The 25,216-nt window shown below is 53.1% G+C and overlaps 2 protein-coding genes across 3 annotated transcripts; one reads left to right on the top strand and one right to left on the bottom strand.

Annotated features, from left to right (window-relative positions):
• Positions 1 to 276: 276 nt before the first annotated feature.
• On the bottom strand, positions 277 to 18,005 carry SLC26A11 (solute carrier family 26 member 11). The gene is made up of 17 exons (XM_005889523.3): positions 17,867 to 18,005; positions 16,527 to 16,750; positions 15,800 to 15,992; positions 15,353 to 15,438; positions 13,315 to 13,394; positions 12,143 to 12,285; positions 9,570 to 9,745; positions 9,054 to 9,126; positions 6,785 to 6,835; positions 5,669 to 5,729; positions 4,315 to 4,370; positions 3,979 to 4,119; positions 3,297 to 3,424; positions 2,874 to 2,973; positions 2,285 to 2,418; positions 1,878 to 1,950; positions 277 to 1,120 (listed from the first exon to the last, which is right to left on the bottom strand). The coding sequence occupies exons 2-17, from the start codon at positions 16,746 to 16,748 to the stop codon at positions 1,029 to 1,031; spliced, it is 1,809 nt and encodes a 602-aa protein (XP_005889585.1). The 5' UTR covers positions 16,749 to 16,750; positions 17,867 to 18,005; the 3' UTR covers positions 277 to 1,028.
• A 31-nt stretch (positions 18,006 to 18,036) lies between these two features.
• Positions 18,037 to 25,211, top strand: SGSH (N-sulfoglucosamine sulfohydrolase). Of its 2 annotated transcripts, none has more exons than XM_005889522.2 (8): positions 18,037 to 18,195; positions 19,308 to 19,468; positions 20,983 to 21,088; positions 21,297 to 21,447; positions 21,792 to 21,948; positions 22,311 to 22,392; positions 22,882 to 23,085; positions 23,866 to 25,211. In XM_005889522.2, exons 1-8 carry the CDS (start codon positions 18,099 to 18,101, stop codon positions 24,423 to 24,425), a joined length of 1,518 nt encoding a protein of 505 aa, XP_005889584.1. In that variant the 5' UTR covers positions 18,037 to 18,098; the 3' UTR covers positions 24,426 to 25,211. The 2 variants fall into 2 exon arrangements, with proteins under 2 accessions (XP_005889584.1, XP_070245329.1); XM_070389228.1 differs by having other exon boundaries at positions 23,808 to 23,944.
• The last annotated feature ends 5 nt before the right edge of the window (positions 25,212 to 25,216 follow it).

Genomic DNA, 25,216 nt, shown 5'->3' with positions numbered 1-25,216 from the left:
AAAGACTTGTGTACTATGAGCAGGCCTGGACCCTCACTCTGCTCAGACACTGGCCACGATGGCCTGGGCAGAACACTGGTGGCTCTAGGGCGCCCATCCAGGGCCATCGCACTGTGAGTTCTTTCTCAAACGAAGTCCAGGGGCATAACCTCCTTCAGCTGCGATTTACTGCTAAAAATGATGGAAGTCAAATTCCAAACAGGCAAGTCCGTGTCTAGAGGGTTTGCTAAGTAAATTACGACGCATCTATGGAATAAGATACCATGGAGCCATTGATCATCATGTCTTCTCTATTTATTATCACAATGAATAATTCACAGCAATGACCGCATGAAACTGTGGGTCACAGAGCACCACGGATGAAATGATCCCATTTACATGACTGTAAACACACACCCACATGCTAAGTACACACATGTACATGTACGGTGGAGGTCAGAGGTCAGGAGCTATCGCCAAAGTGGATGGGGGAGGGGAAGATTTCCAGTAGTTTTTACAATAAGCATGTATGGATTTTACAAAAACACCAAAGCTATCAGTTTTTTAAATTTAAAAAACACAACAAAGTTACTTTTCATAGACACTTTTAAGTCTTTTGGCAAACCTTGGTTTTCCTCTCAACAACAGCACTGCCGCCGCCATCAAGAAGGGAACCAACCTGAGAGATGCCCACCCTTCCTGTTTCCCCCAAAATCCAGGAAAGCGCTGGGGCGAGAAGAGGGCTCCTCTCCTAGATCACGCTGAAATCCCCGCCCTTTCCTTTCTCACCTGGTCTGCCATTCTAGAAGGCTCTCTCCTAACCACTCTTTTAAAAAGAGTTCTTATACAGGGAAGAGCAGGGAGGTACCTTTTCGGTCACCTCAGAGGAAGGGGTGAGTCCCACCTGTGGACTCCACACCATTGCCCTCCCCCTCCTCCAGGTCACCTGCTCAGGTTTCTCAGATCCATATGGAAGGCGGCATCCGGCATCACAGTGACAAGAACCTTCCGGGAGACCCTCTGATGTCGGGCACCCCTTGGCAGCCCACTCAGGCCTTCAGCAGGGCAATCTTGTGTTCCGGAACAGAGTCTTCGCTGCCATTGTAGGGCTGGGTCCCTGGTTCTTGCTTCAGGTATTTCTCTGCAGAAAACACAAGGTTTTCAAACACTAAAAAAGCAGAGTGAGGATGAGTCAGTTCAGGGAATGGGATTAAAGGCTGGCATTTTGGGGGACCTTGAATGCAGAGAGTTAAGGTCCCTGGGCTGGTGCTCCCAGCCCTGGGCTGGTTTCACCTAAGTCTCCATCATCATCCTCACCACTCTCGGTGCCATGATAACCCTCCTTATTGCCGAGCGGGTTCCTTGGCATGGCTGGGCCCAACCTGCTTATCCAGCTCCTGCAGATCAGCTTCTAGCTGCTTCTAGCAGCAACATGGATGAATCTCACATATACCAGGTTGAGCTAAGGAAGCCAGACACAGAATCCCACTACACGAAGTTCTAGGACAGGCTATGCTGACTGATGATAGAAGAAATCAGAGCAGCACTTACTCCCAGTGGAAGTCAGGGGAATAAGGGAAATTTCTGGAATAATGGAGATGATCTCCACCCTAACTGGACAACCACTGCATTCATCTATCAGGACTCAAACTCATACTTAGCATCTGTGCATTTCACTGTTTGTGAACTATGCCTCACATACAATCCTAAAAGATAAAACCCCAGAGCAGAAAGGGCCCCTGACAACCTGCCCACTGTCTCACTCTCATCAGAGTGCGCCCCACTCTCAGACTCAAGCCCTGACCCTCCTGTCTCCCAGGGTTGCAGTCCTGCTGTCCTGGCCCCCAAGGCGTGGGCAGCTGGGCTGCTGCGGCTCTGTGCTGACTGGCCGCACTCACCTGCTTCTTCCAGGGTGCAGAAGTACAGGACTCCCTTCAGGTCAGCAGACAGCAGGACACGGAGGACAGGGACCTGCGGGGCAGATGAGCACTGACTCCAGGCGGGAGGGCTGCCGCCCCAGCACGCCACGCCGCGGGCTGCCTCACAGCTCCGCGAGAGGAACCTGTCTTAAGGGAATACTCTCTGGGGGACAATGAGACGAGTGCTCTGCAAGCACAGGTTATAACGGAAGCGAGCAGAGCTCTGCAGCCTGAGGCCACAAGATAGGAGCCCGGCTACCTTCCTCACTGTGTGTCGCTGGGCAAGTCACTCAGCTTCTTTGGGCCTCAGTAGCCTCATCTTGACACGGGGAAGGTGACAACACAGCCCTCACTAGGCTACTTCCAGAGCAGGTGCCAATACCCACCTGCAGGCCAATGAGGGCAAGGGTGGCACCCCGCTTGTGGAAGTCCTCCAGGAGCTCCCCAAGCCCCAGCACCACCGTGTAGTCGATGCTGCAGATGTGGGTGCAGTCCAGGGCCACGGAGCGTGGCGGGGATGCTGGGGGGAGAAGAGAGGTCACACCGGGTGCAGGCCACCACAGGAGGCCCTGGCCAGGGGCCTGAGGCCATGCGAGGCCATCAGGAGCACGTCCCCAGTGTGAATGGGAAAGGGAAAGGACAAGGACCCGAGCCATTAGCTGTTTGGGGACAGCAGCAACTGTTTCCTTCACACGGCAGACAAACAAGCCCCTTTCTCCCCTAAATATCAACTCCCAGAAGCAGTGTGCCCTTAGGGACACATGGTGGGGACCTGCCACCCTTAGTGCATGCAGACGGCGGGGGTGGGGGTTTCACTGGACACAACTCTGAAATGCCCGAGACCCCCTGGACCCAAGGGCAGGCGAGCTCCTTCCTGACAGTCGAGGGCAGGATCTGGGGTTCAGCAGGAGCCAGGCTGGGTGCAGAGAAGGTGGTGGGGAGCTGGGGATGACCACAGCCCACGTGGCCACGTACTTTCCAGAGCCCGGCTCAGCAATGCCTCTCGGAGGGTCTCGATTGCAGGGAAGTGCAGGCCACTCGCCGGCTGCAGGACTAGCATTGGACCCTCTGACACCTGGAGACAGCAGGGGAAAGGCAGTGAGCCCCGGAGGCCAGTTCAACAGGGCAGCTCTGCCAGGCTTAGGGGGGATGCAGAGTGCAGAGCTGGCGGGAGCCCCCACCCATGGCCCCATGCACCACAGGAGAACAGCGTGCGGTTAATGCAGGAGGGTCACACCATCCACCAGGTGAAAGGTCACTCAGCAGTGCCTCGGGCCACAATCACACAGAGAGCCAAAGTGTAAGACAGTGGGATCAAGGGGTCCACCCCATGGCATACTTCACCCCACTGGGCCCCCTGAGGCCGGTGGGCCCCCCTCAGGGAGGCAGATGGGCTACCTGTATTTTGGGTCTGGCCACAGAGTGCAGGAGAATCAGCACAGAAACCAGGGTGCCTGCCAGGATGCCATACTGGACTTCCCAGAAGCAGAGCAGGAACGTCACGCAGAGGGGCAACAGGTCCAGCCCTGGGAAAGGGGGTCCAGCTGAGAGGGGGATCCTCCTCGGCGAGCTCAGCTCCTAGCTACCTGAGCCCTCCTATGAGGACGCCTCAGGTATGGCTTTCATGTAACAAGTAAAGGTGTCTTGGACCCCAAGCAGCCCCCAAGGGTCCACCTCTCCCTGCAAGGACTTGGGGACTGATGCTGCTGACAGGCCATGTCAGCTCAAGGGTGTCAGAGGCAGGAAGTCCCTCCCTGTCTGGCTGACCTGGCCCCCGGCCCCTGGAACGAGGCCACAGTGGGCACTTCTCAGGGGACCAAGGATAAAGGGATGCAGAAGTCACGTAAATCCCTCAACTCCTTTGAGAAACAAAACAGAGTAAAAACTTGTTATAGTAAATTAACTGCAGGTTCAGGGGACCTGGAGCTCCAATGACGGTGGAGAAGGGAGGCTGTGACGTGGGCCCTGCTGGTCACCCCAAAGCCCCCGCCTTGCCCCAACTGGGCTGGTGCGGGCAGCAGCTGACAGCAGGGGCAGGATCATTGATAAACCTCAGGGCCGACAGACAGGAGACACATACTCTTCACTCGCCAGAGTGTCTTCACGATCTTGGTGTCGAACAGGGGGACCACAGCCATGATAATGACGGCAGCCAAGGCAGACTTGGGGATATAGTAGAAGAGCGAGGTCAGGTAGTCCAGCGACAGCAGCACCAGGGCTCCTGCGGGCGTGTGGGGGCGCCGTGACCTTGTGGCCCTGCCGCCCCGACTCCCACCCAGCAAGGAGCCCGTCTGGGGCACAGAGCTGGGCGCCAGAGCCAACAGCACCCACACCCCGGGTTCCTTCCTCTCCTTTCCTCCCATCTCACTGCCGTGGATACACAAGAACACAGTGTGTGTGCTCGAGGGGTGCTCACCCGTCATCAGGCCCCCCGCTGGGGTGCACACTCCCGACTGGGCATTCACAGCCGTCCTGGAAGGTGAGAGAAACCCATCAGTGGCTGTCAGTTGGACCAGGAGAGCAGCTGAGGTCCACACAGCTATGGCTGGTCTCCAGGAATGGGGGCTCCCGTGCGGGAGGGGTGGGGGTGGGGGAAACGGGAGCCCTCAGCAACACTGCCACCTAGTGGAGAGACTTAAGACACTGGCGCACTGGGTCCTCTCACCAAGGGAGACTCCTGGGCCTTCTCAACCCCAAATAACAGATGGGCATGTCTGAGAGAGGCCTGGTTGTAAATCCAAATGTCCAACGCTGTAATTGTGCTCGATATCAGGGGACACAAAATATGACCTTAACTAAACAGGTTCGCAACCCAGTTATGCCAACAAGCGCATATAAAAAGTTAACTTGAAAATTGGTTAGAGGTTTTACTTCACGAATGCTAGTATAGCACCTACCAAGTGACCAGAGATTTTCTTTAAACTCCCTAAATAATTTCCTGAGACAGACAGGGCTGTCATGACTCTACAGACAGAGAGGTTGAGATGTGGGAGGTCGGGCCACGTGCCCTATGCCCCCTCAACATGGTGGTCTGGGGTATCAGGAAGGTTTAGTGCTCAGATAGGGTTGGGTTGGGTTCTAGGACTTGGCCTGAGGGCTGGGCACTGATCCCTCCTCTTCTCTTTCCAGCCATGGGCCTCCCTCCCACCCTGCCCTCCTGCTTTTCGGGAGTCCATATGGTGACCCCACCTGACAGTCTGCCCCTTCTTCAGGCAGAGCTGCAGTCTTTCCCACCCCCACTATCTTTCAGGAATTAACTCAAGCAACAAGATGCCAGGAGCATTTCCATGCATGGGCATAAGCATGCTCAGTCACTTCAGTTGTGCCGACCCTTTGCGACCCTATGGACTATAGCCCACCGGCTTCTCTGTCCATGGGATTCTCCAGGCAAGGAATACTGGAGTGGGCTGCCATGCCCTCCTTCAGGAGATCTTCCAGACCCAGGATGGAAGCCATGTCTCTTATGTCTCCTGCACTGGCAGGCAGGTTTTCTACCCCTAGCTATCACCTGGGCAGCCCACAACACTGTGTACTGCTGTAAAAGAAAAGCAGCCAAAGAGGTGGGAAGCAGATGGAGCCCCCCGTCCCGCGTCTGTGTGAACTGTCAGAGCTGACCGATGGGGAGAAGACGGATAGGGAGAACCATGAAAACGGCCTCAGGACATGGGAAGGACCCCGCAGGGGAGCCGGTTCTTCAAGTCGGAAGAAGACCTTTTGTCCCAGGCTGGGACCTCCCTGGAGACACAGAGAGGGAGCATGTGGTCACTCACCGTCCAAAGCTGCCTGTGACCGGGTAGGAGGAGAAGAGGGAGCCCAGAATGTTGGTGAAGCCTAGGGAGAAAACAGAAGGAAAAGGTTCATGCAGGGGAAGGACCACGAAACACAGAGGAAAAGGAGATGTAAAGGAAGGACACAGAAATCAAACAGAAACGGAAGACAGGAGGTGAGAGGCTCTACCCAGGGGGGCACCCTGTATCGGGTTATCCCTCCCTCTAGGAAGGACAAAACAAACCACGATCTCTGCCAGTGTGCTGAGGTTGACGCCAGCTATGAAGCAATTCTGACCCTGGCCTTGCCTGTGTGAGTTAGATATGCCTTTTCCTGTGTATAACAGAACAAGGAATCCCACTGCCCAGAAGTGGGGCGGTGGCTGAATAGGGCAAGTGTGCACAGGCCCAAAGTGCCCAGTCCTGCTGGGGTCCCTCATGGTCTGAGTTCCTTCAAAGCCACACTCCTTTCATGAGATGACCAGCCAGAATGAAGCCTTGGATTAACCTGTACTGGACACACCCGTGCCTGGAGCCTGGCTGGGAACTCAGAATGGAGTTAATCAGTCCACATTCATCACCATTGGATTGTCAGCAGCCCCCTCAGTCAGTGGTCTTCACAAAGATGACCAGTCTCCTTGGTTCCGCAAAACCCACAGCAAGTCCATAGGTTCAAGGCCTGCTCTCAAGATAGCGCAGATGACACTCAAGATACAGCCCTCCACAGTCAGGAAGGCTGGGGCCAACTTGAGTCCTAACTCATCCACAGGGTGGAGCAAAGGCAGCCAAGATCCTGTAGGATCAGCAGGCTTACCTGAGATCTTACCTGGCCACATTCCTCAGCCATCTGATCCTCGCCCTGGAAAGCCCCTACCCCCAGCCCAAGAGGAACATTCCAGGTGTTTCTCGACCCAGAACAGGCCACAGCCCTCAGGGTCAGGTACACAGCAGGTGCTCAACGAGCCTCAGTCAGACTGGACACCAGATGTCGGAACCCTACTCCTAGCGATTAAACTGAACCACCTGAGATGGGTGCAAGGTCCCCCGGGCCAGCTGTGCACCCGGCGTGTCAGCCCCACCACCACCCACACCCCGAGAGTGCCCGCTGCTGAGTCTTACCGAGGGCCAGCAGCTCCTGGTTGGAGTTAATTCGGTAATTATTTTGAGACGCTAAAGAGAATGGACAAAACATTGTTACTAGATATATATCACCGGGAAAATGTTTGTGAAACGGTAAAACAGGATACCAGTTTCTCCTTACAGCACTATGTTTCATAAATATAAACACAGATAAAATATATCCATATATGCAAAGGTATACGTGTCTCTGTGTTTACAAAAAAAACAACAAAGAGTAGAAAGACATAGAGTGAAATGTTACCAGCAGTTAATTGGGGTAGTGAGGGAGATTATAAGTGATTCATCTTTTCTTTATCCATTTCTGAACTGCCAATATTTTGTGCAACAAATATTGCTTTTATAAGGGAAGGATGTTTTAACTAAAAGCTCTCTGGTTACAGGTTACGATGACTAGAGAGTCTCAGATGAGGCCTAGAGAGATGAACAGAAGATTTAGGGGGAAACCATGGAGGAGCATCAATCTTAAGACAGCAGTTGGCAAACTTTCTGTAAAGTGCCAGACCGTCAATACTTTAGTTCTGTTTTAATATTTACGTATTTGGCAACATCAGGTCTTAGTTGTGGCACATGGGATCTTCTGTTGCAGCGCACAGAATCTCTAGTTGCAGAGTGTGGGTTTAGTTGCCCTGTGGCATGTGGGATCTTAGTTCCCCACCCAGGGATCGAACTCATGTGCCGTATATTGCAAGGCAGACTTTTAACCACTGGACCACCAGGGAAGTCCTCAATACTTTATGTTTTTTTTTCTTTTTTTTTAATCAAAAGAATTTTTTAATGCTTTAGGTTTTGAGGGTCACACCCTCTGTCATGCTGCTCAGCTCCCCACTGTAACACAAAGTACCCACACACCATGAACAACTGAGCGAGACCACCTTAAAGTAAAACCTTATTTGTGAACTCAAATAGGAATTTCATACACTTTTCATGTGTCCCCAAATCCTAATCTTCTTTAGATTTTTTTTCAAACATTTAAAATGCAAAAGCGATTCTTAGGTGATGGGCAGCCAGCCGTGGTTTACTAAGCCTTGATTTAAAAGTGCAACAAGCTTTGCAAATGAGCACAGAAGTCAGCGGACTTGAAAAGAAAACAGGGAGTTTTCTAAGTAATAAACAAGATGAGTAACAGTTGCCACATGCAGATTCCAAGATATGCCCCTCCAAATTAAAAAAAAAAAAAAGGATCAGAAAAATAAAAACGAAACAAGAAAGATGTGAGCTGAACAGCTTGCAAACTGAAATGTAGTGTGGTCTTGAGCGATTGTTGGTGTTTGCAAAGGAAAACCCCTTAGAATGAACACTACTTTAGAGTCTCCTTGGAATGGTCTAAGGATCCAGATGCTGGAACTTCAGGGAAAGAAACAGAATCCTGGCACAACCTGGGCTGAGCAGTAAACACAGTTTAGGTAGTCATAATAACAAACATGTCATATATTTGAATTTTAATCTTTAAAGTCAAATTAGATCCAAACAAAGACTTAACCCTGTTACAGAACGGAAAGAGCACGTCATCCTCATGGACAACACAGAGCACAGTCCAAGAACCTAAGACAGACGCAGGGACACGTGAAGGGTTTGGCAGCCCCAGCTCAGGCAAAGGGAATCAGTATTGAGCGGCAAACACGTAAGTAGATTAACATTTCCCAGCCTCTGAGGGGGTGAGGAGGGGACAGACCAGCTGTGTTCAGACACCTGGAAAGGGTACCTTGTTAAATTTTTAGGAATTTTGCTAATAGATTATCAAATACAGCCATTATTACCAATTAAATGAAAACTTTAAATCAATTACATTAAAAACAAAGATAATACTTAAAATGTGTCCGTTCTTAATGTACTTTACTAACTTTCATTATGACCAATGAAATTACTTAGCTGTATGCATACAATGGATAGTGGCTATTTCATATCTCATCACAAGACCTGAATGTTCAGACTCCACATTCAGCTTGAAATTAGCTGGCAGCGGAAGGGTGTATACCACACACAGAAAGTTCAACTGACAAAGCCTCAATGCAGGACCTTTTATGTCCAGAGAGTGGACTGTCAAATATTTCCAGCTACTGGAAGAGATTTTTCATTGACAGTCCATTTCCACTAATTTTTTTCAAAAAACATAAACATGTGTTACTTGGATAAAAATTCAAAGTTTTAAAAATCAGAGCAGATAAAAGCAAGCAGGAGAGCAGGCAAGCAAGGCAGGCTGAGCTCCGGGTTGAGGTGCCAGGGAGGGCGTGGGTGGTGAGCATCTTACCAAAGGATTTGGCCACTGCGATGCTCTCCAGGAGACCCATCAGGGGTACCACGACCAGCCCGGCCCCCATTCCCTGAGAGAGGAGAGAGGGGTGGTGAGTGACCCTCTGAGGAAGGACAGAACAGGTCTGACCAGGCAGTGACCTGATAAGGCAAGCACTGGCTTGTCCATGTCTGACGGAAGCAAACATAACTCTAGCAGCAGGGCTGTGAGCTCACACTGCAAGGAGCAAGACACGGAGCAGAACACAACAAATTCCTGCTCTGCCAGCATCCATGATGGCAGAAACACCCCTGGGCTCAAGGCGGAAAAAATACCCGCCGTGTCCCTTGAGGCTGTGCCTAATCAGGAAGTCATTCACACCTGTCTCTGTACCAAAGACGCACCTTTCTGAGGATGCAGCAGTCTGAGCTGAGGTCAGAGCTGCCCATCACTAAGCTGATGCATCAGGAGATAGAACCAGGGCCAGGGGCACTGCAGCCTTGGCCAAACTGGCTGGGTTCCGTCCCTACCCACCTGTACCATCTCGGTGAAGGAGATTGTCCCATTGGCAGTGGTCACTGAGAAAGGGGGGATGTGGGCATCGGGGAGTCCCTCAGGTGTCTTCCCAGTTAGAACAAAAGGCTGGTATCCGGTCACCTGGAAGGAGTATGCGACCAAGGCAGCAAAGGAGACCACCAGGGCGTTGCGAGCTAGGATAGACGGTGAGAATGAAGGACATTAGCAGGATAAGGAGGGTCATCTCCAGAGAAAATTATTCCTACATATGTATGTACATACAAAGTTTGTTCTCTGACAATAATGGAGTTATATTAGAAATCAGTAGCAAAATACTAATTAGAAAATCACCAAATATTTGGAAACTAACTCCTAAAAGGCTCCTGGTTCAAAGGAGAAATGAAATAATCCACTCCTAAATAATCCACAATTCAAAGGAGATGTCAAAATGGAAATTAGAAAGCATTTAGAACTAAATGAAAGTGAAACTATAACCTATCAAAATTGTGGGCTGCAGTGCTGAACAGGGAAATTTATTATCCTGAACACTGCATCAGAGAAGGCAGGACTCAAAGACCTCAGCTTCTGCCTTAAGATTTTGAAAAGGAAAGGTATACTTAAGATCAGCCAATGCAAGGAAATAATATCAGAGTAGAATCAATGAACTACACAAAAGCAATGGAGAGATCAATGTTGAGAGAATAGAGAGAATCAAAACTTCTGTGACATAAATAAAACCAATGAACTTCTAGATTAGTTGATAAGGAAAAAGGGCAAGTGACCTGGGAGCAAGTCCTCACTCTGCCTCATCCTTCCTACGTGACCTTGAGAAGTCTTATCTGGTTTGTCTGTTTCATCTTTCAGAGCCTTACTTCCCTCACTGGCAAAACAGGGAAAATAATATCCTATCCTCAAGGCTGTGATGAGAATCCAAAGAAGTGATGTTTGTGAAGTGCTTTCTGAGAGTCTGCATTCCCAACAAGTTTCCAAGCTGCTCTGAGCCCACACTTTCAGTGTCAAACTTCTAAACAATAGAAGCTATTTTCATTATCTTACAGATGACTAAAGTGCATAAAATTTTGAAAACAACTCATGCAAGTGCCAAGTGGCTAAGCTAGGACTTGAAGCCAGGAGTTTTTATTTTTTCTTAAACAACTTTTTTTTTTTTTAAGTTACCTATAGATGGCTGGAGGAATACAGAAAAAGGTATCTTAGAAGCTCAGAGAGTTTTTTTTTATTTTTTGGCCACACCTTGCAGCATGCAAAATCATAGTTGCCGAATCAGGAACTGAACCTGTGCACCCTGCAGTTTCCACTGAATCACCAGGTAAGTCCCCAGGAATTTTCAATATAAACCCAGTGCTCTTCCACCCTCCCCACCATCTGGAGTGCTCAACATTTAACCATGGTCTTCAGGCTGCACAACAGGGTCTGGTGAGTGACTCCAGGGACCAAGAACCAGCTGGAGAATCTGGAAGTGACTCAAGGGCTAAGAATCTAGCCACCCCTTCTTCTCACATGTCTGGATTTCATGGCTGCCAAGGAGTAGGTCCAAGTGGGGTGATTTCTGTTCCCTTCAGCTCTGGGAAAGCCCACTAGATATCAGCACTTCTTGCTTTGCTATACTTGCCATTCTATCTCAGTGTCACCTACTGGTACCTCAGTGGAGAGATTTCTAATAACATCCCACTCCCATCCCTCACCCCCTCTACCCACAGATGGCCCTTCAACCAGCCAACGGTCTCATTAACTCTCATCTGGCAGCCTTTCATTTCAGCCTTTCTTTATAGATCCTCTGGTTGATTCCAGGCCCAAAGCAAAAGCTTTACCCTCTGAAGTGAAAAGAGAAAATCACGCAGTCGTGTCTAACTCTTTGTGACCCCATGGACTATACAGTCCATGGAATTCTCCAGGCCAGAATACTGGAGTGGGTAGCCTTTCCCTTCTCCAGGGGATCTTACCCAGGTCTCCCACATTGCAGGCAGATTCTTTCCAGCTGAGCCACAAGAGAAGCCCAAGAATACTGCAGTGGATAGCCTATCCCTTTTCCAGCAGATCTTCCTGACCCAGGAATCAAACCAGGGTCTCCTGCACTGCAGGTGGATTCTTTAGCAACTGAGCTATTAGGAAAGCCCTTACCCTCTGCAGCTGCAGAGGGACCAGTTTGTCTCAGTGGAACTAGTTTTCTCCCCCAGAGACCTGCCAGGGTTTCTCAGCCTTCGCACTGCTGTTTTGGGTCAGATCATTCTTTGCCACGGGCGACTGTACACTGCAGGATGTTTAGCGATGTCCCTGGTCTCCACCCATCACATGCCAGAAACAGCTCTGCCCTACAGGGCTAACCAAATATGTCTCTGGACATTGGCAAAAGTCCCACAGGTCGAGGGCAGGGGCATGATGTACAAAGTCATTCCTGGCTGAGAACTGCTGCTGCTAAACCAGTTTCCAGGCTGGCTGCATATCAGAACCACCTAGTGAATGACGTGAGAATCTCAAGGGGTGGGATTCCAGTTCCTGGGGTGACTACAACGTGAGCCCAGGTTATTCAAGACAGCTGTGGAAGTGCTCCCTCGGCTGGAAGGCTCCCTCACCTGTGGTGGCAGTCCAAACCAGCCCATGGCTGAGCCGCACTCCGGTGGGCATCTCAGGATGGACAGGAGGCACGTGGTCCCGCATCAGCTTCAGCACCAGCAGCAGCACCATGCAGACCAGCCCCAGCACTGCATCGCCCACCCTGCAGATGGACACCGGTCACCACCCAACCCCACCGACAGCACCGGCCTTCGGCTACTGGAAAGTTTTCTCTCTCGAATGCTCTTTTTCCTAAGAAATCTGTGTCCCTATTCCACTTCAAATCTTTATTCAAAACTTTTTAGGTATGCAGGCCCTAGGGGTTGAGGGCCAGATCACAGTGGTAATTGCACTACCTCTCACAGTTTCAGTTTGTAGCTCTCTGGACTACAAATGCCTCGTTGGTTCCAGAAGACTCACTTCTGACCAGTCCATCTCCATCTCCACTGCCCGCTGTGACCCCCACCAGGTATATCCTATGGGCCGGGAACCTCAGCAGCAGACGGGAAGACGACGAGGGTCACAGGGTTTCTCCCCTACTCCCTCCAAGTAGCTCCCCCTACAGCTCCCTCCAGGTCATTTCTTCCTCTTGCCTCTCCAGTCAGGGAAGGGTCCTGACCTGTGGCCAGGAGCATCTCCTATTTGTTCCTTTAACCCACTGGCCCTCTGGGAGACGCAGCTCCACCTGAGGGAGGTGCTTGCTGAGGGAACCACCTCTACCTGCCATCCATCCCTTGGGTACCTGCGTATCTGCTGGCCTCGGCCTCTCCCTGCCCTACGTCCTCCTCTTCGCTGAACTATGAATTCTTTGAGTGACAGACTGCCTGCCCTTCCCTTTCGTGGTCTCTTCTTACTTCGACCATCTGAGAAAGCCCCACATGGGGTCACGCTGACCAGCGCACTGGACTGACTGGAGCAGAGCGTCTCAAGCTTCAATCAATATGCTGGCCAATCACCTGGGGCTCTTGTCAACCTGACCAATTCAGCAGGTCTGGGCAGGCCAGAGTGTGTATATCTTACCAGCTGCCAGGTGATGCCAACGGTACTGCTCATGGGGCCCCTGTTTAAGCAGCAGGGCCCCAGAGGACCGGAATAAATGCCACCTGGGAGCGGAAATGGGGAGGGGACTGGGAGGGGGTCTACAAGGAAGAGCTTACTAATACAGGCGGTAGAAACTCAGCCGACCGAGTACCTGGTCTCTCCGATGTTGTGGAAAGTGTAATACACTTGCAGGAAAAACTGCCTGGGGATGTGCTGCAGTCCCAGCAGGTTCTGTTCAAACAGAGATTGTGGTTAGACAACCTTCTGCGACGTAAACCCTGAGACCTCTCCCTTGCAGCATCGTAATACCGCTCTAAAGCTGGAGTCTCCTACCCATAACCGCCCTTCCTGAGGGAAAACACTTGCTGGCTCTACCGGGCTTATCTAAGTCCATTTCCAAAGCCCCCCACGGGCAGATGAAAGTCATCCCTCCCCAAGGGAGAGGGGATGCAGAGGGCATGTTACAATGTTCACGTTGTTTCAGGCCTTTGCAAATTATTTTCGTGTCCGAGGAAAATCAGCATGGTCAACCTCAAGCCAAGGAAACTGGTTCAACAAGTGCCCTGGTTAAGGGTCCAGGGTCGGGAGTCCTGGGGCCCAGACCCGCCCGCGCAGACCCAGCTGCCTGAGGCCGGCGGTCTCGTCCATCACCTAGCGGCCCGCCCTCCGCAGCATTGGCCCCGCCGCCATTGGCCCGAGACCGCGTCCGTCACTTGGAGGCCCGCCCTCCGGGCACCGCCCCCTACCGGAAGTAAAAATCTGCGCAGGCAGGCTGAACTGCGCGGGTGGGGCCGCGGGGCCCCTATCAAATCAGCAGTCCTAGTCAGGGAGAAGGGGCGCCGCTCTGTGTTTTAGTTCTTTATCTGGCTGGGATCAGAAGGGGCAGTCGAGACCAGACTCCCAGGGTGGTCAGGCTCCAAGGACCCCAAAACCCGCTGTGCACACAGCCATTGAAGAGGAAGGACACTGAGGAGGGTGGACACAGAGAGGGGTCTCTGTCCTGGGCAGGGGACTCCTGTTTGGGCAGGTCAAGAGGAACCCCACCCAATCCAGCCTAAAGGCTCTCAGAGGGCTGTCATGATGTAGTCAAGGTTTTGAAGACAGGGCCTAGGGTTGTCGAATAGGAATGCGTAAAGCAGATACCCTCTCACTGTGTTATGAAAAAAAGAGCATTCTTGACACTAAAAATGAAGGATGTTTCCAGAATAAAGGACACAGCATCCCACGAAACAGCATTTGCCAAGCTTACCCTGACATATGTGTGTACATAATCTATTCTTTGAATTTACCCACATTGTTCTAGGCTGTTTCCTCCCCTGTAAATGGAGATAATGATAAGCTTACCTCCCAGAGGACTTGTGAGAACTAAATGCAGGGTGCATTCAGTCCCACACCCAAAAGGGTCAGCTACCCTAGTCTCTCTCACATGTACCCCTCTGGGGCTTTGTGTTTTCACTTTCTTGCTTGGCCTCCATCCTTGAAGACTGTCACCGGCCAGACTGAAGCGGAGCCCGACTGTGGGAATCACACCATGGAGAGCCTGGTGTGTGCATGTGTCTGTTGCCCTCAATCTCTACGATTCAGCTCAGTTTCATTCTGCTCAGCACAGCTCGGGACAGCCACGGTGGAAGCAAAACAGTCCCTGCCCTCCAGGCACTCAGAACCCAGTGGAAGGAGAACAAATGATATCCTCAGATGACCAATGATTACTGATTCCAATACTTGCCACAGATGTTTAAATAGAAACATAAAGAAGCATGATACTTGACAAATACTGAATGAGAAGTTGGGGGTGGGGAGACATAAAAATGAAATCACCTAGCTAAATTAGCTTGGGGGAGCAATCTGCTTGTCAAAATTTTGGCAGTATGCTTGTGATCTGTGAAGACCTGATGGCTTAGTGTATATTTGAGGCTGCAGAACTCTGTGAGGTGAACCAAGCACTTAGGCACGAAAACTCTGACAAGTGTGGGGGCTGTCATTACTGGTTCCCCAGTACTGGTTTACCTGTGGTAGAACTTGGCCATCACTCAAGATCTCCCCCAAAGGATGGTTTTATTAATGGAGACTCAGGTCAGCACCACAGGCTCTGGACCCTCAAAGAGCAGGTTTGACAGGCCCACACATATCAGGACACGGCCTCAGTCCTGTTAGCCGGTAGGTGCCCCAGGGCCAACTAGTGTGCCTACCTTGATCTGCCCGAAGCCGATGATGATGGCAGCAGCCGAGGTGAAACCTTTAATGACGGGACAGGAGATGAAGTCCAGCAGGAGCCCTGGACAGCCAAGAGGGAACACCACACTGGTTCCAGCTCTACTGGCTCAACATGGGCTGGGAGAGGTGAGGGTTGGACTGGAGCTAAAGACTAGTGGAGGGCATGCCCTGTTCGGGCTGGTTTGGAGAACAGGAGAGACTATGGACTGAGCCCCTGGGCACTTCTCCAAGTGTCCTGGCTGAGCATAATAGGGAAGGGCTGAGAGTCATCCTTCCTTAGACACACACACACACACACACACACATGCACACACACTGGGATAGCCCTTGAAATGCAAATAAGGAACTGCTAAAGGCATGGAATCCCCAGGAGGAGAACTGTAGCCCCCCACCCTCATGGCAGCAAAGCCTGAAAGTCTTACCTAAGCGCAGGAACCCCATGCCTAACTGGATGCAGCCGGACAGAAAGGCCAGCAGCACAGCATACGCAGGCTCGTGGAAGGTGTAGAAGGAGACCAGGAGGGACATGATGGCCGTGGGGCCCAGAGTCACATCTCGGGAGGTACCCAGAAAGAAATATACGAAGCACCCCATGAAGGCAGAGTAGAGGCCGTACTGTTGGGCAGAGAGAGCAATGAATACCCAGGAGGCTCATGGCACACCCCCAGGGGTCCCTGGCATAGCTGACTGAGCAGAGGAATCTATGTTGTTTGTTGTGTATTCTGGGCACAGCAGTGTATACAGCAGGGCAAACTGCTTACCCTCTGTTATCCAAGGTTGTGGACCTACAGTGATTAGGGGCCTCTTTTCTACCCACACCCACGTGGGGCCTAGTGTTCTTATGTCCGAGTCTGTGAGTCTGAGAAAGGGTTCTTAAAGCCAGGGTGAGTCATCTCGCTGGCCCCATCAGGCCATCCAGAACTAGCTTGGTGCCTGTGACAAGAGGGGTTACAGGGGCACGTGTCTGCCCAAGGGCCATCACATGCTCTAGGTTATAAAATAAGGCTTTGTCGGACTGGAGCCCAGGGTGCTCCCTTGTCTGGAGGGGATACTATGCCTTCTACTTTGCTCCTGGACGAGCACTAAGGTCTGGAGTGGGGTCAGGCTGAGGGGAAAGGAGGTGGGGGGTAGCAGGGGCAGCCATCTCACCTGGGGAGGCAGTCCAGCCACCTCGGCGTAGGCCAGCGCCTGGGGAATGACTGTGAGCCCGACTGAGATCCCAGCAATGAAGTCCATCTTCAGGGCGTACCAGGTGTAGTCAGGCAGCCAGCCCAGGAAAGGCAGCCACTTCTGCATGGTCTCAGTGGACCAGCAGCAGGACATAGGGGCAAAGCCCTTGGGTGGCTTCATAGGAGACATAGGAGGCGACATGTCTGGAGCGGGGGTAGGACACAGACCAGCAATCAGTGTCTGGGCTTCAGAAAAACCCAGCAATAAGGGAGGAGGGGGTTGCCCAGAGACATCAAGAGATGCGCCACTGGTCTACTCCCACGTAGGGGGGTGGAGCCAGACGGGTTAAATCTCCCCCACACCTTGCTGATCTGAGACAGGAAACCAACATCTTAGGTAGAGGAGCCCCCAATCGAAGGCGCAGTGCCCACTCCTCACCGACTGCTCTCCCTGAACCCCACCTGCCCAGACCCTAGGTGCCTTCTCTTCCGCCATCAACTCTGGCCCAAGGGGGAAAAAAAAAAAGATTTCTCAATAAGAAGCCTAAATACTAATGAGACTCAAGGTTTCGCTTCCCAGGAAAATTTATTTCCTTTTTTATTTCCCCCTCTCCCTGGAAATTTAACGGGGAGCAGTGCAGAGAAAAGCAGGTCCACGGTGACAGCCACAGCTGTCCGGCGAGTGGGAGGGGTGACTAGACGTGCGAGCGTCCTGAGATTTTCCAAGTGCGCACCATGGAAGGCTCCACCCACTACGGCAGACTGCGGCGCTGTGGTGGGGGGGCTCCCATCCCAAGGCTGCGCCTCACCCCAACCCCCACCTGTGGCGTTTCATCTTTAGAGGCGCCCTAGGTATTCTAGTAGGTTCTGAACGAACGTCAGTGGCTCCCCCACTAATTCGGGTCGCGCATTCTCTGGCGCCCCTGGCGCGCAAAGTCCGTCCTGGCGCCCCTGGCGCAAAGCCCGTCTCAGCCCACCCCCTACTCCCGGTCCCCACGAGGATGTTACGGACAGAACCTGCCCCCCACCCCCAAAGCCTCTTGCCCCGGACGCTGGGGTCTAAGGCGTGGGGATTCCACGCCGGCTGACCGTCTGTGGTCTGCTAGCCCCAGCAAGACGGAGGGTGTAGGGGACCTGGTGGGGATGAAGTGGGTGGGGATGAAGTGGGTGGGAGAGGGGTCCCCGCGGGAGGCGCCCCCACTCTCGGACCCCACGTTGCCCCCCGATTCGGCCGCCCACCACCGATCCCGACCGGTACCCGGGCGGCTCGCTCAACCCGGTCCCGGTCCCAGGACCCGCCGCCGTCCGCCGCTCACTCACCGGACGCCACAGCTCCGGGTCTCCGGTTGTCTCCGGTTGTCTCCGCAGCTCCGGGTTTCCCGTCGTCTCCGCAGCGGGTCTGCAGAAACCGGAGAGGGAGGGGGAGCGGGAGCGGGGGCGGGTCCTGGGCGGGCCTGGTGTACACGTGACCGAGGGTGGGGCGGGGCGGCTCTGGTGCTCACATGACCGCGGGGCGGGGAGCCGGGGCGGGGCCCGGGCTGGAGCCGCCACCATGCGAAGCTCTGGGCAGGGCTGCTGGGTGCTGTTGATCTCCGTGGGTCTCTGTTGTGTGCACCGGGCGCGCCCCCGGAACGTGCTGCTGATCCTCGGTAAGTGTTGACCCGCTGGCACCCCTGGTACTGCCCTCCACCGCCGCCGGTTGGCTCTCCCAGAAGCGGCCAGTGCTAACTCTCGGTGCCCTGCAGCCCCCATTTCCATTCTTTCCCCGTCTCCTTTATTTGCTGGCCCCAGACTCTTTGTGGTCAGCTCCTTGGAGAGGCAGGCAGAGGCGGCCCTGCCCACTGGAGGGTCTGGAGGTATCAGCACCAGCGTTCACACTCCTCTCCTGACCCGGGTTCTGACCCTGTACCCCGGAGCAGCCCGGGCTAGCCCTGCGGTCTCCGCCTCCGCAGGGGAGGCTGGGCGATTTTCCAGAGATTACGGAGTGGATGCCAGAAGAGGGGCTGGTGCCCAAGGCCCCAGAGACCAGCCAGGGTGCCCTAGGGCTCTCATCTTCTCTCCAGCAGTGATAACCCCTGTTTGCCCTTCCTCTTTTAGACCCCAGAGCGCTGTAGCTCAGCTCTCCTCCTCCTGGCTGAGGAGAGCAGCCCCCTACCCACCTTCTCCACTAGCCCCCACCACCCTGAAACCCGAAGTTCCTCTAGCGCCCTGCTGTTCACGAGACTTCCTGTTTGGGTAACCAGGGCCCAGCTCTCACAAGACAACCCGATTCTTTCCGCTTTTGAGGTCTGGCTGTCTGCCAGGGTCTCGCTTTCTGATTAACATTGTGGTCTTGGGCAGGCCCTTCAGCTAATTGTAACACAAACAGCCCTGCACTGAGGGACTCCCTTCGGCTCCCCCACTCCTAGGGGCATGGGCAGAGAACTTGCGCATTGATCCATATCCTCATGCATGTCTTCAGAACCCAGGACTGCATGGGCATCCCTACCTGGATCTCAGGGTTACCTGAGTTTTCTCTCTGCCTCCTAACATGTTCACCCACTTTTCATACATGTCTGGTGGCATTCTTACTCAAGTAACAGGCCTGCTGAATATCATGGCCACCTGGGAATCACACCTGCTAGGTATCACACCTGCCCGGGTATCATAACCGCCTAGCCATCACTGGCCCAGGCCACTGCAACAGGACCCAGGTCTTTCTCCCCTATGCTGCTCCTTCTGAGCCCAGCCCACTATGTCCTTTGTTTTCCATCTTCCTCAGCGGACGACGGAGGCTTTGAGAGTGGCGCCTACAACAACAGCGCCATCTCTACCCCTCACCTGGACGCCTTGGCCCGCCGGAGTCTTGTCTTCCGCAATGCCTTCACCTCTGTCAGCAGCTGCTCACCCAGCCGCGCCAGCCTCCTCACTGGCCTGCCCCAGGTGAGGGCGGCAGGGAGGCAGGAGGAGGGAGTGCCCCAATGCCTCTGCTGCTGAGAACACTTCCCTTGTCTCCCTGGGCATTGTCCACCTTCCCTCCCTCACCCCCAGCCAAATAGTCCAAGTGCAGCCCTGCTCCACCACTCTGTGACTGTGAGCAATCACTTACCTCTGTGAGCCTCAGTCTCTTCGCCTGTAAGATGGGGTCATGATAATAGCTCACTCCTGGGGTTACTGTAGGATTGGCCAAGTTAACACCCTATGTGTAAAGCTCATAGTAAGATGCCTGGCAGGTATTTGCTCAACCCAGTGTTCATTGTTGTCATGATGTTGTCCCAGGAGCTTGTGTGACAGTAAAAGCTGCCATTTAAGGCACTTACTCTATTTTTATTGAGCCGACACATATATATACACACACACACACATATATATAATGTAAAAGTTTACTATTTTAACTGTTTTAAGGATACAGCTCAGTGGCATTAAGTACATTTACATTGTTGTGTAACCATCACCACCATCCAGGACGTTTTTATCACCCCAGACTGAAACTCTGTCCCCATTAAACAGTAATTCCTTCCCACTGCACCACCAGCCACAACCACTAGTCAACTTTCTGTCTCTGAGAATTTGGTTACTCTTGGTACCTCACGTAAGTGGAATCACGCAGTATTTGCCTTTATGTGACTGGCTGGTTTCAGTCAGCATAATGTCCCAGAGCTTCACCTGAGTAGTGGCACGTGTCAGTAACTCACTACTTTTCAAGGCTGAGTAGTGTTCCATTGTGTGATAGAGCATATTTTGTCTATCGATTCATCTGTTAATGGACACTTGGGTTGATTCCACCTTTCGCTGTTGGAATAATGCTACTGTGAACCAGGTGTCCATGGGCACTTACTCTTAATGTGTTACCTCACAACGTTATTTTATGGGAGCACAGCTGTGGTCTGTGCGTTTCTTTCTGAGAGCCTGAGCCAGTGAGGAGAAGGCCTACATGAAGAGGAGACAGTGACCGGAACACAGAAGCTTCCTGAAAGGTTAATCAGGCAGCTGTAGGCCATGCTCACCTCTGGACAGTAGGCTGCAGGAATAAGGACAGGGATTTACCTACTTGTGTCTCTATAGTGTGAGTTTGTAACATGTATGACAGTTTCTTTCATGCTATAAAACGGCTTGCTGGGATGGCTTTCACTCAATAGTATGTGGTCTTGATAGAAAAATCGGAAAGTATAGATATGCAAAAAGAAGAAAATAAAGGCTACTCCTAATTTTGTTATACATCCTCCCAGTCTGTTGTATTTCCTGGGAAATACAAGTCCCAAAGTCCCATGGGAAGGACCTGTGGGCCTGTTCGGCGGGGAGTGAAAGACGGAGAAAACCTCTCCGAGGGCGCTAAATCAGGGGCCTGTGAAGGGCCAGGTTGGTGAGCCTGGGAGAGCGGGAGTGTTGCAGGCGGGACGGAGGGCAGGGGTAGTAGGACCAGGTGGCATCCTGCATCACAGCGTCTCTGCTTGCAGCATCAGAATGGAATGTACGGCCTGCACCAGGATGTCCACCACTTCAACTCCTTCGACCGGGTGCAGAGCCTGCCATTGCTGCTGGGCCGAGCTGGCATTCACACAGGTGAGGGGCTTCGTGTGGCCCCAGGGGCAAGAGAGCAACTTCCCATCCTGCCCCAGAGATCCTGACTGGGCTTTGGGCACATGAGAACAAGGGTTCTGCTGCCCTCCTGGAGTCCATAGCAAGACACAGGGTCTGGGGAGCAGAGCAGGGGGCAGAAGGGAATGGGAGACCAAAGGGGCTCTGAACAGGCCTATCTCTCTGGCTCCAGGCATCATTGGGAAGAAGCACGTGGGGCCGGAGATGGTGTATCCATTTGACTTTGCATACACGGAGGAGAATGGCTCTGTCCTCCAGGTCGGGCGGAACATCACTAGAATTAAACTGCTGGTCCGGAAATTCCTGCAGACGCGGGGTGACAGGTGTGCAGAGACTCCCGCCCCCTTACCGCCCTCACCTAGCCAGACCTCTGGGCAGTTGATACTAGATGCAGCTCCCAGAATCTTTGGTTGGGATTCTTGGAGTCCTCAGACAGATGGGGTGTGGGTGGGGGAGAAGATTCCAGATACTCAAGTTGATCTGGTCAGAGGAAGAGGAGACATGGGGAGCCTGAGGTGGCACAGATCACAGGTTATCAGTTGTTGGGGAGTAGGCAAAGCTGAGGGGTGTTCCTTCCTGAAGGATGAGGCTCCCCAGGGTAGAAGTAGGGTGATGGTCAGCCATCTGACCTTGACCTCAACGCTCAAGCCCATCCCTCCACCTGCAGGCCTTTTTTCCTCTATGTTGCCTTCCATGACCCCCACCGCTGCGGGCACTCCCAGCCACAGTATGGGGCGTTCTGTGAGAAGTTTGGCAATGGGGAGAGTGGCATGGGGCGGATTCCAGACTGGACCCCCCAGACCTACAACCCGAAGGATGTGCAGGTAGGAGGGTCCCTCTCCACGTTTTCAAGAACTACTTTTCTTCTTCCGCTTTGTAAATCGGGGGACCTGTGCCCCTCTGGTGGGTTTGCAGCCCTGGCCCCACGTGTGTAAGAAGAGATTCTCTGACTCATTGGAGCCAGGTCCCCATCCATGGGATGGCAGAGAAAAGGGAAAAGACATGGATGATGTTCCCAGAAGCATGGTTCTTCTGGATTAATCCATTCAGGAAGGAAGGTGATTTCAGGCCCTGGGAGCAGGGCTGGCACCTGTATCTCCCACCCCAATTTAAGGACTGACCACTCTGTCTCCTCCCCAACCCGTCTGTTCTAACCTTGACTTCCCACCCACCTGCCCCATCCTAGGTGCCTTACTTCGTCCCTGACACCCCAGCCGCCCGAGCTGACCTGGCCGCTCAGTACACCACCATTGGCCGGATGGACCAAGGTGGGTTCAGGGAGCCCAGGCGATGGGATAGGGCACATCTCAGGCTCCCGTCTTAGGCCAGAAGCCAGAAGTCACAACGCTGTGGGGTTGTGTTTCCTTAGGGGCCTCTGAGGGAGAGTTCTTCTTGCCTCTTCCAGCTTCCTATGGCCCCAAGTGTTCCTTGGCTTGTGGCTGCTTCACTCTGATCTCTGCCTCTGTTATCATATGTCTTCCTCCCGTGTCTTTTCTTTGGCCTTTGTCCCTCCTCTTTATATAAAGACACTCATCACTTGATTTAAGGACTGCTTAGGTACTTTAGGATTATGTCATCTCGAGATCCTTGACTTAGGATCTGCTGGGCAGGAGGCCTGGCTGGTGGGAAGGAAGGCAGGGGTGACTGAAGGAATCGATGGTGCAGGGTCTGATGAAGAAAGGCAGGAGTGCACACACATTCCCATGACTGCGCGTCTGTCTGTGTCTGAGCTCTGCTCTCCCCTCCACACCCTGCAGGGATTGGACTCGTGCTCCAGGAGCTGCGTGGAGCAGGTGTCCTGAATGACACCCTGGTCATCTTCACGTCCGACAATGGGATCCCCTTCCCCAGTGGCAGGACCAACCTGTACTGGCCAGGCACTGCAGAGCCCATGCTGGTATCGTCTCCAGAGCATCCAAAACGCTGGGGCCAGGTCAGTGAGGCCTACGTGAGCCTCTTAGGTAAGACTCTGCATCCCATACAGCAGGGATCGGGTGGGGGGGAGGAAGTGAATGTTCAGTGGGACCACAATGTCCAGATGTTGCTCCTTACCCACTACCTTATGTGGTTGCTACTCCACTGAGAAAGGGGTGGTCACCCCCATTCTGCAGTTGCAAAAATGAGGCTCAGAGATGTAAACGAAGAAGCCCAAGGTCACACAGCTTGTAAGCACCAAACTTGGATTCTAATTTGGGTCTCACTGCCTTCACGCCTGTCATTTTTCCACTGGACCATTAGGGAGCATCAGTCACCTGGAGCACTTGCTAGGATCCAGATATCCCACTGCATAGAGTCTGATTCAGTAGGTCTGGGATGATGTCCAAGAATTTGCATTTCTGATAAGTTTCCAGGTGATTCTGATGCGCCTTGAACCCACTTTGAGGGGTCAGGGCAGTAACATGCTTGGGCCCCCATGGCTCAGGACTCACATCTCCCTTTGGCTCCAAGGTCAGGGAGTGTTAGGGCTGCAACACAGAGCAGGAATAGGTCCCTAGGGGCCTTCCTCACGGATTTTAGAATTCTGGGTGTCACCAAATTGGGGCCTCCTGTTATATTGAAGGCATCATAGCCTGGAGGGTGATGCAGCAGCGATGGGTTGACCATAGCAGCTTCCCCCTGTTGGTGATTTGATGTGCGAGGCGGCCCACCAGCTTCCAGAGTGGTTTGGATTCACCCTTTCCAGGGGGCTGGACCTAGTGCCCTGGAGGGCCCACCCTGCTGAGATGCCATCTCCTTTCCAGATCTCACGCCCACCATCTTGGATTGGTTCTCCATCCCCTACCCTAGCTATGCCATCTTTGGCACAAAGACCGTCCAGCTCACTGGGCGGTCCCTCCTCCCAGTGCTGGAGGCAGAACCCCTCTGGACCACAGTCTTCGGCAGCCAGAGCTACCATGAGGTCACCATGTCCTACCCCATGCGCTCCGTGCACCACGAGAACTTCCACCTGGTGCACAACCTCCACTTCAAGATGCCCTTCCCCATCGACCAGGACTTCTACATCTCGCCGACCTTTCAGGACCTGCTGAATCGCACCACAGCTGGCCAGCCCACGGGCTGGTATAAGGACCTGCATCAGTACTACTACCGGGAGCGCTGGGAGCTCTATGACAGGAACCAGGACCCCCACGAGACCCACAACCTGGCTGCCGACCCCCGCTATACCCAGGTTCTGGAACTGCTTCAGACCCAGCTGGTCAAGTGGCAGTGGGAGACCCATGACCCTTGGGTGTGTGCTCCAGATGGGGTGCTGGAGGAGAAACTGGCTCCCCAGTGCCGGCCGCTCCACAACGAACTGTGAGGCCCTTCCTGCCCCTACAGTAGGGGGCCTGCTGTCCTGAGTCTGAGCCGCGTCCGGCACATGAATTCCTGGGGGGTACCCAAGATGCTGCAGTATCCCCAACCTGTGACACGTGAGGATGGTCTGGGGACCTGCAGGGAAAAAAGGGGTTGGGACATGGGGCTTAAGACCCTCTTGGTTCTTTGGAAACCACAGACATTCTTGTGCCCCTCACCTGAGAGGAGATGGGTTTCCATATGCCACGAGGGTGGTGGGTGGGTGCAGACCACACTCAGTGTGGGGACAGCATCTGTCAATCCTGGTCTGGACAGGGAGCCTCTAAAGGACCTTTGGGCTTTCTTCTTCCTTCACTTTGCCCATAGTCAGGCTCCCAACCCCTGGGCTGGGTTTCTGTGAGATTGCTGATTCTTGGCAGGCTCCTTGAGTGATGGGTTTCATCCTGGGGTCTGTATGAGCAGAGCTTACCCTTCTTTTTGAGAGGGTCTCAGGATGAAGATGCCACTGCTGAGGCATGAAACTGCCCTATTCACTGGGTAAATCCTGGATGAACATGAGTCTGTAGCACAGACAGCACTCGTGGAGTGCTTCAGACCTTCCCTGCCTCCGCCCACCTGGGAGCAGAAGCTCTGCCTGGGAAAGCCCAGAAAAGGGGTGTTCTCTCAAGTGGATGGGCTCCTGTCGCCCTCCCCACCCTTATCATCTCCATCCTGCGGAACGTGGGAGGGAAGCCACTGGCCTGAGCATTTTGTAAAAGCTTTTTATTTTAGTAAAATATATCAAAGCTCATTTTC

The sequence above is a fragment of the Bos mutus genome, chromosome 19, assembly GCF_027580195.1.
Source record: "Bos mutus isolate GX-2022 chromosome 19, NWIPB_WYAK_1.1, whole genome shotgun sequence".
In the NCBI taxonomy this organism is placed as follows: domain Eukaryota; kingdom Metazoa; phylum Chordata; class Mammalia; order Artiodactyla; family Bovidae; genus Bos; species Bos mutus.
The sequence above is the reverse complement of the archived record's forward strand: the minus strand, read 5'-3'. Positions and strand labels throughout refer to the sequence as shown.

Coding starts and splice junctions, on each gene's coding strand:
- SGSH (XM_005889522.2), top strand. CDS start 18,099: ATGCGAAGCTCTGGGCAGGGCTGCTGGGTGCTGTTGATCTCCGTGGGT. Junction 18,196..19,307: donor GAACGTGCTGCTGATCCTCG/GTAAGTGTTGAC, acceptor CATCTTCCTCAG/CGGACGACGGAGGCTTTGAG. Junction 21,448..21,791: donor CTGCAGACGCGGGGTGACAG/GTGTGCAGAGAC, acceptor CTCCACCTGCAG/GCCTTTTTTCCTCTATGTTG.
- SLC26A11 (XM_005889523.3), bottom strand. CDS start 16,748: ATGTCGCCTCCTATGTCTCCTATGAAGCCACCCAAGGGCTTTGCCCCT. Junction 3,425..3,978: donor GACACTCTGGCGAGTGAAGA/GTATGTGTCTCC, acceptor CCCCTTTCCCAG/GGCTGGACCTGTTGCCCCTC. Junction 1,951..2,284: donor TTGCCCTCATTGGCCTGCAG/GTGGGTATTGGC, acceptor TCTGCCCCGCAG/GTCCCTGTCCTCCGTGTCCT.